The sequence below is a fragment of the Pezoporus flaviventris genome, unplaced genomic scaffold (genome assembly GCF_033815535.1).
Source record: "Pezoporus flaviventris isolate CSIRO_AGI_PZ_B2104156 unplaced genomic scaffold, CSIRO_AGI_Pfla_v1 ptg000002l, whole genome shotgun sequence".
In the NCBI taxonomy this organism is placed as follows: Eukaryota; Metazoa; Chordata; class Aves; order Psittaciformes; family Psittacidae; genus Pezoporus; species Pezoporus flaviventris.
In genome coordinates this window covers 80,644,536-80,658,467 of record NW_026892550.1, presented here as the reverse complement: position 1 = coordinate 80,658,467, position 13,932 = coordinate 80,644,536, and the positions used below count along the sequence as shown (strand labels likewise).

General features: G+C 38.9%; 1 protein-coding gene across 2 annotated transcripts in view; it reads left to right on the top strand.

Annotated features, from left to right (window-relative positions):
- DERA (deoxyribose-phosphate aldolase) overlaps positions 1–13,932 on the top strand; it is a 51,731-nt gene that overhangs the window by 15,522 nt on the left and 22,277 nt on the right. For both annotated transcript variants that reach the window (XM_061444668.1, XM_061444667.1), the window contains 2 exons: positions 438–572; positions 8,287–8,415. In XM_061444668.1, coding sequence (XP_061300652.1) covers positions 438–572; positions 8,287–8,415 — 264 coding nt within the window. The remainder of the gene's footprint in view (positions 1–437; positions 573–8,286; positions 8,416–13,932) is intronic.

The following is a 13,932-nucleotide window of genomic DNA, read 5'->3' as shown; positions in this document are numbered from 1 at the left end:
AATTTTTGCTATGTTTTAGCTGTTAAACATATTACTAGGATTTAGCTTGAAATACTACTTAAAATAATTGGAAAGAATTAAAAATGTATGTATTGCTTCATCTATGAGCTCACTCCTTGTTTGCTCAATTCTGCTGGAAGCAATAGATATCGTGCTTTCTTATGTAGTCTGCTTTGGAAAATATTAGGGCATATGAAAGAGACCTTTTTGCAAGGTGCACTTAGTATCTTGCTGGACATTGGTTCTTGAGGAAAGAGCTAATGTTTCTTGTGGATGAAGAGAGGGTAGGATGAGATGTCTTTAGATTGTTTGGATTATGTTATGGATAAAAAAATAAAACAACTTTCAAACTCTTTGGTGTATTAGAGGTATATGCAATTTTATGGTCAATTTATAAAACATTTTCTTTCCTCTACCTGCATTCCCATTCTTGCTAGTGGCTGCTGGGTTTCCATCCGGGCAAACTCTTCTAGAAGTCAAACTGGCTGAAATAAAGCTGGCTGTGCAGTATGGTGCTAGAGAGATTGACATTGTCATTAGCAGGGCTCTGGTGCTGACTGGCCAGTGGGAAGGTAAGTATCCACCCTTTGGCAAGGAACTTAAACCTCTGTATCTGCGCGTGCAAGCTCTGTCTTTATCTCTTCCTCAAGTCTCCATATTGGTCCTTGAAATTTTGTCCCTCCCCTAAAAGTAATTGATAATCTGGGGCGCTGAACTAAATAAAAGCTATTTAATTTATGAAGAATGATTGCATTATTTTAAAAAATGCTGTTACAAGCGCTGTCAGGCTGGGCATGCAGAATTACTTTGTGTTTTGAAAATTCACAGGTATTCCTTCTATGTCTTTAGAGGATTTTGTTTGCAGAATTAAAAAAAAATTAGCAAATGAAATGGAAGTGAATGTCTAATTATTTGAACAGTTTTGTTAAAACCCCCAAGGGACGCCTAATGTAGATGATAGCTCGTTAAATATACAAATTCTTGACAAAAATATGTATTTTACTTATTTTTCGTGAAAGTTGAGGGTACAAATTGACTGTTCATATTATTATTGATGTTCTTGTGTCTGTAGACTACTACTAATTAGTAAGAACAATAATGCTGAAGATGGTTTTTGCTCTAATTGCCTCCTTAATGTAGTGTGAATGGTTTGCCTGAAGTGCTGACAAAGCTACTGTAAGTAATCTCAATGTGAAGGTAAACACATCATTGTCTTGGAATGAATTTTCCATTTAGTTGTATAATGCAGTGCTTAATGGTCTGTTTGCCTGGAAGATTTCATAAAGGATCCCTGGGACCTGAGTTTGGTTAAGGAAATAAAATTATCATGGTAGCAGATCATATTATCTGATTTTGGTCTTCCTTCAATTAGCAGTTAGAACTGAACCAAAAGGCCCTCATGTTTCTGCATCTGTGTCTTCAGGACTGATATTCTAGTTTCCATTTCCACACCTTGACCTCTTTTGTAGTACTTACCAACTCCACCCTTTTGCTCTTAAATATATGCAGCTTTACAAAAATTTGACTTCTTGACATTGTTGCAGGCATTTGTTTCATTCAGCGTGGCTGTTTTATATTCAGGGATGGCCTCAGAAATTGCTGTAAAGTGGAGACTGGGTGATTGAGTGGTTTTAAATAAGACAGAATGTTGGTTCTGTACCAGCTGGCAGCAATACTGTATGTACACCTTCCTACAGTATATCTTCGTTAGTGTTTACACACTGTAGTCTACAAACCAGCTACCCCCTCCAGGAGCTGTGCTCTGCTGGGTAGATGTATTGATCTTGGATACAAAGTCAGCAGAATCAGTGATCTGTCACTAAGACTGAAAAAAGACCACTGCAGTGGACATGAGCAGCAACTTGCAATTGTTTCAATTTCTGGTGATAACTGTGGTTGCCATGCTTTAGACTTCATGGTACAAACCACTTTTAAGTGGAAGTTGCATGGAGCAGGGATCAGAAAGTTAGTGCATGTAAGCAATTGCAAATGCAGGCTTGAGGTTTTATTGCCCTGGATTACATGAAGGAGAACTCAGAGGTGAAATACAAGGCTAGATTCAGAGTGGAAGCTTGTATCAGTGACTGAAATGAACTGGACATACATTTTTAGGTTTTTCTATATGGGAAATGAATTGGGTTTTGTGATCACAATTTACAGGGGAGGAGTACACAGACATAGCAATGATGGATGTAGTATAAAGCTGTCAGTTTACCAATTAAATAAATTAAGGATGACTTTTTATTTGGAATGCATGGTCTTTTACCCAGAGCTTAAGTCATGACAAGGTTGAAAGCTGTCATTTTCTTAGCAATGGTTAGTTTATATATTTATTTTTTTTTACTGAGAGCAGAATTGAAATTATTTCCGAATGTTTTCTGACAGTTTAGTCATGAATGTGAATTTGTGTTGGGCACATATTTACATGGTCTTGAAAACAGTCTACCTCAGGAGCAGAATGTACAAGCCATGATGCTACAGGGTGAAAAATTATATTTAACCTGCCCATCCAAAAAAATTACTTCAGGAGGTGATCTGAACATTTTCGTAAAAAATCTAGTACTCTGAATTCCTGCTTAGCTTTCAATAAATGTGTGCTAGCTGTATGAACACGCAGGTTTCCATCTCTATCTAATGATTAAATATGATACACAAGAATGTTTAAGGAAGCTAGAAGAAGGGATGAAGAAATCCCTATATTACATAAAACTGAAAATTCTAGTACAGTAACTGTGCCTGTGTTTAAGGTACTTCATCAACTAGAGCTGCCTTGCAGTTATGACAGAACCTCTGCTCATGCTTATATCACTAATATATGTCTATCGTTATTTTCTCCTGTTGCCTGTCTTCACCATATCAGGAGTTATTGACAAAAATATGTATGTGGTGCAGTGCTTTATCTTACCATTCATATATTTTTAGCTTTTCTTCTAGCCTGTGCAATAATTGGGGTCACCATGATATAATAGCTTTGCTTTGTGATTTGTTTCAAAGGCTTGTTTGGGTATTAAATATTTTAGTGTCTATCCAATTATGTCAAGTTATTTTAAAGCAGTCCTTAAATATTGTTGGAGCTCTTTATGACACTCAGGATAGGTTTTCTAGATCTTTATAAAGTAATTGTTAAAATCTTTTTAAAAGTGCTGAACATGAAAGCAGCTTTATTGGACAGCTAAATTATGCTGGAAAATAACATTAAATGGGATATAAGTTAGTGAACTTATATATCTTTTACAACCTATTCACTTTTAAAGCAATACTACTTTACAACAGTTTACTCAACCATTGTCTTGTATCACTTGATGAAGTATGGATTAAGCTTAAAAATCAAAATTTAGATACTGTCTTTAGGCAGAGAATGTGGATATTGTCTTAAGGCACAGAATGTGGACTCTATATGAAAAAAAAGATGAGCACAGGTGAATTTGACAAACAAACTGGATTTATTTATTTTTTTTCCTCTGTTCTTAATTAATATGTTGGCGTTGCTGTACCTTCTGAAGCTGTCTGGGGTGCTGTAATATGACTTCTATTTCTGTAGCTTTTAGTGAACACCTGGACATACTGCACTGTCAGCAGCTTCAGAGATGTTGCTAACCCATCACTTGCTCTGTGTCACTTGAATTTTCCTACAAAATAAGGGAAGTATGCCAGTATATTGTAAGATGTTTGAACACGGCTGCATCAATGAAATACAGTAGATATAACCTCATTATGAAAGCTGCCTTTCAGTTCTGTTAGTAATTATTTGAATGGGAGTGAGAGGCTTTGTTCAGGGTTTAGGGGCCCCTTTTGTGCTACATACTTTATGAACAGCACAGAGAAAATACACTCCCCACTCTGGAGGCTTAGAAAAGACTCCACATGTTGTTCAGAAATAATATAGCTAGATTTACTATTTTCTAGGTGTGCAAGCTGATGCGGGATCTTGAAGTCTAGTTGCACAGTTTCTGTCTTATATTGTCAGAAGCAGCTCAGATTCTTGAAGTCAAGCTCTGTTTTCAGTTTAATGGGAATCACTGGAGCCTGGAGTTGCACATATGTGACTGAGAGTGGAACTGAAGGAGTCGTGTTGTGCTGATAGCCTTGTGCTTGTCATTTTGTTAACAAACCTGCCATTAACATGCAAGACAGAAGGGACTCCAGCTCATTTTCCAGTTTCCCGTCATGATTACCTTGAGCTTTTGGTCTAACAGAAATTGAAACATCTTCCCTCCTTGTCTCAGTTTCTTACCCTTAACATCAGTCAATGTGACTGACTAGATAAAAACAGCAAATAAGAGGCATTAAAAAAAAAAGAAGAAAAAAAAAGGTGTTTTTATCGCTATATTTTTGGAGAAGAGCTGTTTCATAAAACTTTTAGCTGTGGGTTTTTTTTCCTCTTAATATTTTAATTTCCTTTGTAGGAGATATGGATAATTTCCTTTATATTATAATTCTTAGGACAAATGTATTAGACCAAAGCAAAAGACCATCTAGACAATTTAGGGCAGGTTATAGCCAGCAGTAATTGTCAGGGATGTTTGCTTGAGAAGTGTTCAGAGGGAGGAACATTTTCTTTGGTGTATTTAATAGCTGCTAAAATCAATATAATATAATAGTTACACTTTTAGGAAAACCACAAAAAGGACACTTTCCAACAGATATTTTATGACAGTGAAATTAAAATTACAACTATGAAAGTATTTCTTTTTTCCTATAAAATCTGAATTTTTCTGATTTCTATAAATGCATCCAGTAAAAACAGATCTAAGGTTCTTATGTCACATCAATTTTAATGGGCAAGTCAGTGGAGTTAGTACAGACTACATCAGTGAGCATCCTGGCTCCAAATATGTTCTGTAAGGGTTTGCTTGCTTTGGGGCTTGTGTTTCCTTTAGGGGTTTGTGTTGTTTTTTTTTTACTCCAGCTTAAGACTTAGACTTCTTTTAGAATAGATCATTTTGGTGCTGTGTTCAAGATGTTCTTGATTTGAGAGCTCTCAGTTTTCTTTTCCTTGTCATTATCAGTCAGGAGCAGAGAGTCTCTTGCAACCTCTTCATGGTGGCCTCAACTCACAGCAGTTTTTTCTTTGACAGAGGTTTTTCCCAAAGTCTTTGTGCCACTACTGCTAACCTGAGAAGCTCTGTGTCAGTTACTGGTGTTCTGCACAGGTCACAGATATTCCCAGAACTGCAGCATCCAGCTCTGCTCCTGTTCAGCTTGACAGAACTGAATAGTTAAGCGATGGACTTTTTGGCAGCACAAACTGTCCGAGAAGCAGCCCAGGACCCCTTGAAACACTGAGTGCATTTTCAAGTGTGATTAACTTCACCCATCCTTTAGATGCCAGGAAGTTTCAGGATAATCAAGTTATTTGTGCCTTGATTTAATTCTGACTGGGTACAGAAACTTCTTTTTTATTTTTGAAAGGAGTAGGAGTTTTTGCACTTGCTCTGTAGCAAAGGAGTTCCTGCTTGCCCTGGGACTGGCGTGCTCTGTACCAGAGTTAGTTGCATTTCTATTTGTGCTTTTACGGTAAGGTTGAGAATGTCCTATGAATGCCAGCTGTTTTCTGTAATAACTGGTCTCTGAATAAAGAGCAGTATTTACTACCTACCCAGCTGCCCCATTAAAGCATGCCCACTTTTCCACCACCTCAGCTAAACTGATAGGCACAGATGACTGAAGATCCTGTGTTGTTCTTGTTTGTGGGTTGATCCATGCTGTCAGATAGTGAGACAGTTCAAATGCTCTTGGCACTAATTGCATATAAAATAACCTTCCAACAACAGAGAGGGTGTGTAGCTGTGGTACTAACTCCAGTGAACAGCAGCTATAAGGATACAATTTCTTTTCATGGAATCCTACCTAAATGTACATTTCGTTGATTTTATTTTGACATTTTTGGTGGTGTATCTTAAAGGTAGAAAAAACTCGTGTCTTTTCTTCTTGTTACTGAAACAAGAGCAAGATGAAGGCTGCTTCTCTGGGTTTCCAAAAGCTTTGGGAAAGAGTAACTCCACAAAAAGAAACTGCATTTGGATCTAACATGAGCAGTGTTATCAAATGCACAAGAAAATAGCACAAGTTCTTTGTATTTTTGTTTTTTTTTGAGTCTCGATTTGATGTAGGTTTCTAGAGTATTATCAATTGATCAATAAAACATGTTAGACTGCATGCTAGTACTGATTAATTCACACCTTTGGTACACAAGAAGAACCAAGGTGAAGCCTGGTGTCTCTAAAGGGACTTGCTAAGTGCATTAGCCAGCTGTCTACTAACGTGTGTAGTACCTCTCGGCAGATCACCCCAGTGATCCCAGCCCCGGCTGCCTGGTGTGCTGATGGATATGCTGCAGTAGGATGCAGCAGCACCATGGATGCAGGGGAGGTCCAGCACCTGGCAAACCCTACTGTGTGTTTCCAGGTCTTGCTTCAGGACTGAGGGGAAAATAAAGTTTGTATTGCTGAAAGACTTCAGTCTTCATAGCCATATCCAAGACCTTTTTAGCAAGAAGGATTTGTTCAAAGCTGTATTTAGCATTCCATAACAGAACTTTCTGGCTGTATGTTTGAAGATTGAGTAAAATGTGTGAAAAGGACTCTCTTGCAAAGGATCCAGCTTGCTTATTTTGCATCTTTTTTTTTTCCTTAATTCAAATTCCAGAAATGGTTGCTGTACACTGTAGGAGCTGCTTTTCTCTCGCTATGGCTGACTTTTACCAGGAAGGGTGGGAGGGATTCCCTGTGCTCCTTCAGTTGTGTTACCTGACCAGGTCCACAAATTGTAGCTTTTTTAAAGTCAATTATATCCATTTTATTCCAAGTCTGTGAAAGTATAAAACTTAGAAAGTTAAGCATGCCTTTGGGCATGACACTTCATAAATTCTAAAACAGGAGTTTGGGAGGAGGGAGTTCTCCCCTGGACAATGTCCAACAGCAGCCAAATGCTGGTCTGTCCTCCCTGTCCCTGCTTCTCCCTGTCTGCAGCTGTGTTGCATGCCAGTTCACTGAGTGGCGGTGAGTACAGATGGGATGTGTGCTGGTTTGTGTCAGGGACACGCTGGCGGCGTGGAGATGAGAGCTAAGGAGAACTGAAGGTCAGAAGATAGGCTGATTGCAAGAGGCCCTGCAAAGGCAGTGGGGCTGTCTGTGGGGAGGGAAGGCAACTCCAGGGCAGGGTTTGCTTTTTGTTTTCCAGCTGGTGCCAAGATACAGAGATAATGGTCTGCTTTATCTCCAATCTAAAGGCTTTATGTAAGTCAACCTGCTGTCTGTGTCAGTTCAAGTGATAGTGCTTGTGTGTACAAAGCGACTCATGACAAATCTTCCTGAACTCCAGCTGGCTTCTCAGCAAGTGTGGGGCATCAGAAGTGAGGGGCCTTGGAACTGTAGCTCCACAGCATGCTAGACAGATGTTGTCCTGCTAGCCCTCCTGCTGCAGTGCTTCCTTTGCCCTTGCTGGGGCCATCTGAGGTCACAACACAGAATGATCCAAGTCCTCATTAACCTTGTGGGTAATGCAACTGCTTGAGGTGGTTTGTAAACACAGATCCATGCGGATTTGCAGATTCTTGAGGTGTGATCCCAGGCCTCAGTCTCTCTTCACCAGGGATATTAGCAGGCCACACTGATTGTTTTTTCAGGAAGTTTTTATTTTCAGAAACCTTAAAAAGTGGGATTCAGATGCCTAAACACAGGCATCAAGCTCCATCATCAGAGTTCATGAGATGGTCCTATGGTACCAGGTGGAAAGTTAGGAAACTGAATGGAGACGTGGAGCCTCCAGGAGTGGCAGGGGGAAGCCAAGGGGAATATGTTGTGGCATTTTACATGGCTGTAATGTTTGTAATTAGACAACTTGGTCACACCTTTGGGGTCTTTTAGGCTGAGCCCTTTGGCAAATGTGGCTAAAGGAGTGTGATGACATGGTGTGGACAGGAAAACACAGCTGTCCCCGAGTACTAATTCAATGTACTAACATTTATTGCTGAAAAAGCTATTCTAAAATCAATCCTGACTATCACAGCATTTTTTACTCCTGATGTATTCATGAGTGTTTGGCATACTGTGCACATTCTTAGTTTTGAGAGAACTGACATTAATAGCTATTAAGTTAAGTCTGAAACTGTGTGGCATTGTTAATTACCTCCAGTCATGTAATTTATTGAACTTACAAAACTTAAGTTCTTGAGTGCTATGACTAATTATAAGATTGGAAATTAATCCAGAAGTGGAAATTACAGCCATACTTGAAAATGTCTCTCAGGCAACTTTGATCATTTTCACACGCTTTTATCCGCAGGTCTCTACGAGGAGATCCGTCAGTGCCGTGAAGCCTGTGGAGAAGCTCGTATGAAAACAATCTTATCAACGGGTGAACTGGGGTCTCTTGCTAATGTCTACAAAGCCAGTATGATAGCTATGATGGCAGGTAAATATATGATGTTTTCTTTTTAAGCTAAGAATGTCTTTGCTATATTATTTATGAAGCTTAAAAAATTCTAGGTGTGAAAGTTTAGTTTTGCCCAAAGTAGAAAAAAAAACTATTATGCAGCAATTGCTGAAGTTGCAGGTATAGTAATGAAGTCTTTTTCTTTTTTTTGGTATAACCTACAAAAAACTGCATCAAATGCTAAATAACACCTAAAACGGCGACAAAATTTGTGGAATGAGTAATATTTGTTGTAAAATATCTGATCCTTGGTATATTTAATAAGGACACATATATTTGGGGCAGATACATGTATTATCTAAGCAACAGTGGTGAGCTACAGATGTGGCGTAGGTAGATACGTCATAAGCTTATTTTAAATGGAGAGGGAATTTTCCTGTGAAGATTCATGCTGACAGCTCTCTCTTCTGGTTTACAATCATTTCTGCTAACCACCCTTATTAGAGTGTGGTTTGAGAAACCAGCTGTACTGGAAATGCAGTAAGGGGGAGAACACCACATGCTCCATCAGGCACTTGGATGGGCTAGGATATAACTGGTTTTAACTGGAATGCTCAAAATCAGTGGCACTCACTATCAACAATTAATTGGCACTTCAAAAGGTGTCCAGTCTTCCTGTCTTTGAAAACTCGGTTACATCTGACCCAATATTTAGAAGTCTGTCTGCCTTTATTCTGAACCTTTCAGCCAAGAAACACATTCCTATGAGCATGATGGAGTTTTTAGGGGCTATGTATTGCTTGTAGGAATTACTTTTTTGCATAGCTACTGCCACTGAATGTAGCAAAGCACCTACTTGAGCCCAGATTTACAACAATATAGTCTCTGCATCTTTGGGTCTGTGCTGGTACAATTTTCCCTTGTTTAACCAGGATTTTAGGGATGTGTGTTAATGCAAAACTGGGAATTGGTTGATATGGCTACATTCTTTCGGCTCTGTTCTAGGCACCTGCTTCTTCCACTGTGTTTGAAACAGGACTCTTCAAGTGTATTAATAGAAAGAAATGTAAAGATATACTAGAAACACTTGGGTTAGTCTGTCTTCTAAACGTACCCTAATTTTCGTGTTGATTCTTTTTTTCCTACTATAAACTCTTCATCCCTGAATTTTTTTCTTATTTTAGAGCAAGAAAATATAATCTAGTGTCTTGTCAGTATTTAAATAAATATTCAACTTGCTACTGACCTCATTGTCTCCTTACACACCACTGTGCTTACTTCAAATGAAAGGGGAAGCATTTCAGGCATTTACATGCTCAGCTACAATGTCAATTGGTATCATTAGATACAGAGGATCAGTATTATGCCAGTAAATATTGGTTTTAATTAGAAGAGGTAGAAGAAATACACATTTGCTGTAACTTAAACTGATGTAGTAATCATAACGATCAGTTATTATTAACATGCAGTAGTGAAAAACTCAGGTTGTAAAGCATTTTAACGTTTTCAGATTCTTTGCTGGTGTAGTTTTTTTGAAATACAGCAGATGGCTCTATTGTTAATGATTTTCCTTGCATAGTTATTCGTTTTGCAAGATACTTATCCATCTGAATATATGCAGTAATTTCTTTATTTCAGTGTCTTGCTTTTTCTTTGTGGGTAGGTATAAAAATAAGAGTTTGTTGATGCCCTACATGCATGTATTGAGGGTCAGATTTTCAGACTAACTTGTCAGAACTGCTGAGAACTTCAAATTCCAGTTGAATTTTGTTTGATTTTTATATTTGTAGCATCTTGGGGAGGAAGTAATTTGTCACAGTACTTTTAAATTGTAGCTTTAGTATCTATATATTTTTTCAACTGGAGCTATGACTTTGAAGAAAGGAAGAAAGAAAGAAAGACAAAAAAACAGATGATTTTATGGATATGGCAGGCCCTGGCAACTTTTATCTGAAGATAAAAAAGTAACAACTCTGATAAACCTGACCCTAGCAATTGGTTTTATATGCAGAAGTTAGTTACACAATATAATGGATTCAACTGCAAAACTGGCTTTAGAATTTTTTGCTGTCTCTGGCCAATTGTGCCTGTCCTTTACACCAAAATTTGCTGTTCCTTCAGCTGGGCTGTTAGAAATGCTCATCATGCTGTGTTGTAAACTGAGTTTTCAAAGCAATGTAGTTGAAAATTACTTTAGAAAAGGGTTAATTAGTTTGCTGTTTGCTTGTTGTGATTGGTTGGTAATGTGTTGTTTTGTTTTTTTTTAAATGGTCACAGCCTCAATAATCTGTTTTACAGCCTTGCCTTGCGTGCGATTGTGCCAGTGCAACTGAAGGCATGGTGTGCAGTCCTTCAGCTGTTTTAATGTAAGCCTATTATATAGGGAGCACAAAATTCTTACAGATGTTTATGTTGCCCTTGCTGAACATGCACACATTCACCTAGTTCCTGGAGCACAAAGCCGCAGATGTATCGCAACATGTATATAAAATGTATGTATTTCCTGCACGTCTTATTTGTAAGACTCAGAAGACTGAGAGAGTAACACAGTGCTGATTTATCAGTAGCTCTAGAGCTTGCCTGGGACGTCTGGGACTTGGTCTCTGACTTGGTCTCTCTGACTCAAGTTCTTCCAGACAGAGGTCAGTTTTACAGTGTATTTGCTGTTAAGGATCTCAGTCCCTCCCAATAAAGTTGCTCTGCTTTGCACAAAGCAACTGAACAGGGAATACAATCCAGATGTCTCCTCTCCCAAATAACTTGCCAAAATTTGTATAGTCTTCCTTGTGCTGTCTTGAGGAATTACCGGTATGTGGTGGGACCCACAGCATATTTCATTTAGTCTGATTCAGGTAGCAGGTAGGGGTTCAGCCTCTGGACATGAGGCCAGCTGCACAGATCACTGATTTGAAAAGGGATGGTAAAAGGTCAGAAAATGTGCACCTCTGCACTGGCTGGGATTTAAAAAGAACATTAAGGACCATGCTCAGGCTGGGGTGGTGTGCCCATGCGCTTGTATTCGGAGCAGATTGCACACGCTGCTTCTGTAGGCAGACAGCTGTACTCTGAGTCATAGCCCTTACAGGACTCAGCAGAAGCCATTCACTGTACATCAGCGAGTGAGGCTGAGCCCAGTCAGATGTGCAGATCCCACCAGTGCTCTGGAGGTAGAAGCCAGCTGTAGAAATGGTGCTTTGCACAACATGCCTGAATACAATACGTTAATGCTTGTGCCTGCAAGAAAGTGTTGCTTCAAAGGAAGGTATGAGAGTAGTTTACCTGTATGTGAAGCAGTGGCTTTTGGTTACTCCTGTACCTGAAATTTATCTCCAAAGTAACATGATGACTTTTTCTTCCTTGTCTGGCACAGTACTGTAAGGAGAAAGACATCAGAATGGGAGCAGGCACACAGTTCCCTTAATTTCTCTTAACCATACCTTGACTGACATATGATAAATTTCTTCTGGAATATTTAAGAACCTATTTCTGAGTGAAAGAGGCTGACAGCCCTCTAAGGACAGTGACTCATCTTGCAAGAATAATTCTTGCAGTGCTAAGGAGGACATAATGCCAGGTAGGATTGCACATCAGTGGCTCTGTGTCACTGCCAAAGGTGCACACTCTTTTCAGAAGGCTGATCAAAAGAAAATCTCAGTATTGAATCAGGGGGATTTTGGTCATTGGTTTATAATGTCCACTGCCATTTCTTGAGCTTTTTGAAGTCTTGATGGTGGTTTATGAGCATCTTAAGGGAAATGGCAACTTTGACTCTACCCAACAGCTTCCAGACAAGGAGCAGAGCAAGCTAATCAATGGTTTTCACTGTCTGGTGTATACTTGTGTGTGCCACATCAACTCTGTATCTTTGTAGCCTCTTGGAGTAAACAGTCCTAAGGAACACAAATGTGAGTGCTTGACAGCACCCTACCAGTGGTAACTATTCTGTTTCTTTGTTGCAGTGTCTTAAAAAAAAAAACCCAAGCAGGTCTTGTGCACAGTTCTCTTGCGAGAGGTAAAACTTTTTTAACTTCTATTTTCTGACACAAACATCGGAAACCACCAGGGAAGCCCGGCAAGCAAGAGAAGTACGATGAGCTTGCAGTGGGAAAGGAGCGTTTCAGTAAGGATGTGGATGACTTAATTGCATATCAGAGTCATATATAAGGTTTTTATTTTGGAAAATCATATTTTAACCATATTACCTAATTACAAAATCTTTATTGTCCTGTGTAACAATTCATATTAATTAGGATATGTAGACTGGGAGAGAGGTGGAAGACGTGGTTATGTAAATGTACTTTGCTTTAAAAGTGAAAACTTAATCTGAGTAATTCTGACTGTGAAAGCTGCTCTTGATGGTACAGCTCCTTTTACATCAGGCTTTGAAAAGCTAAGGGGAACAGAGTGACACATAAAAGGTATTTGCTTTCATTATATATATATTGAAACAAGTACCTGTGGAAAGACCATGAAGGAGTGATGCATGTTCTTCTGCAGCTCTACTAAATCTATGGGTTTAAGACAATTTTTTTTCATAGGTCATTAAGCAGTTAGTCAAATAAATTGTAAGCTGTACTGACTAATGTAAAAATTGAACTCAGAAAGGGCATGAATTAGTGCTAAACCAAACTAACTTGTAAAGTCTCTAGCACAAAAAGCCCTGCAAAAAGTTGCAGGAGATGGCTGAGGCAATAAGGTCTCTGATGCTGATAGTCTAGAAGAAGAAAACTAAACCACATTAAATGTGTGAGCAGAAACTTTTTTAGATGTTTGATACTGTTCATTCCAAAGTGAACAGAAATAATATAGCCAAATAGTTAAGAAAAGCCGTATCTTGCAGTTCTCTAGAGAGCCTGCTATCAGGTATTCCAGGCTTCATCCCTCTTTACAGAAGTGGTTCCAGTTAATACACACTTATCATTTTCATAGCAAAACTTACCAAATCTTAAAGTTGCAAATGGGCTGGCCTTGTGCTGGATTCAGAGAGACTGGCTGAAAGCTGTAGTATCCAGTCTTTGTCTCTTGAAGTAGAGAGCAGTGCGGCAAGTTTCCCCTAAAGAAAACTCGGGACATGGCAGTACTGCATGAAGAGGTTTCCTGGAATATTCCACTGCACAAAAGCCTATTCCTGAATTAAGAAAAGCTATCACAGTTTAATGATTGTAAGAAGACAGAGTCCAAGAACTGTGGTTTGAAAATTTGCAAAGTAATGCCTGGCTATACCAAGCATTACCTCAGCTCTAAATAAGGTTTTTATACTGTACTTAACACTGGTGCAGATCCATTTTTAGTATGAATAATGGGAAGACAAATTCTAAGATACTGTAGCTGTTGTTTTGAGCACTGTCTTGTGAAGATTTGCTTCAAGCAGGACTAGGTGGTGTGGCTGTAAACATGCTAGACACCATTTGCAAGGGATGATTTCCCTGCTGCTGGATGTGAACTGCCATGATCCAAAACTTCTACTAAGCAAATGTTTCATGAAAAATGAAAGAGAAGAAAGGACTAGCAAAACCTAGCAAAATTTGATTGAAAAGCTAGGCATGCTTTGTGCAA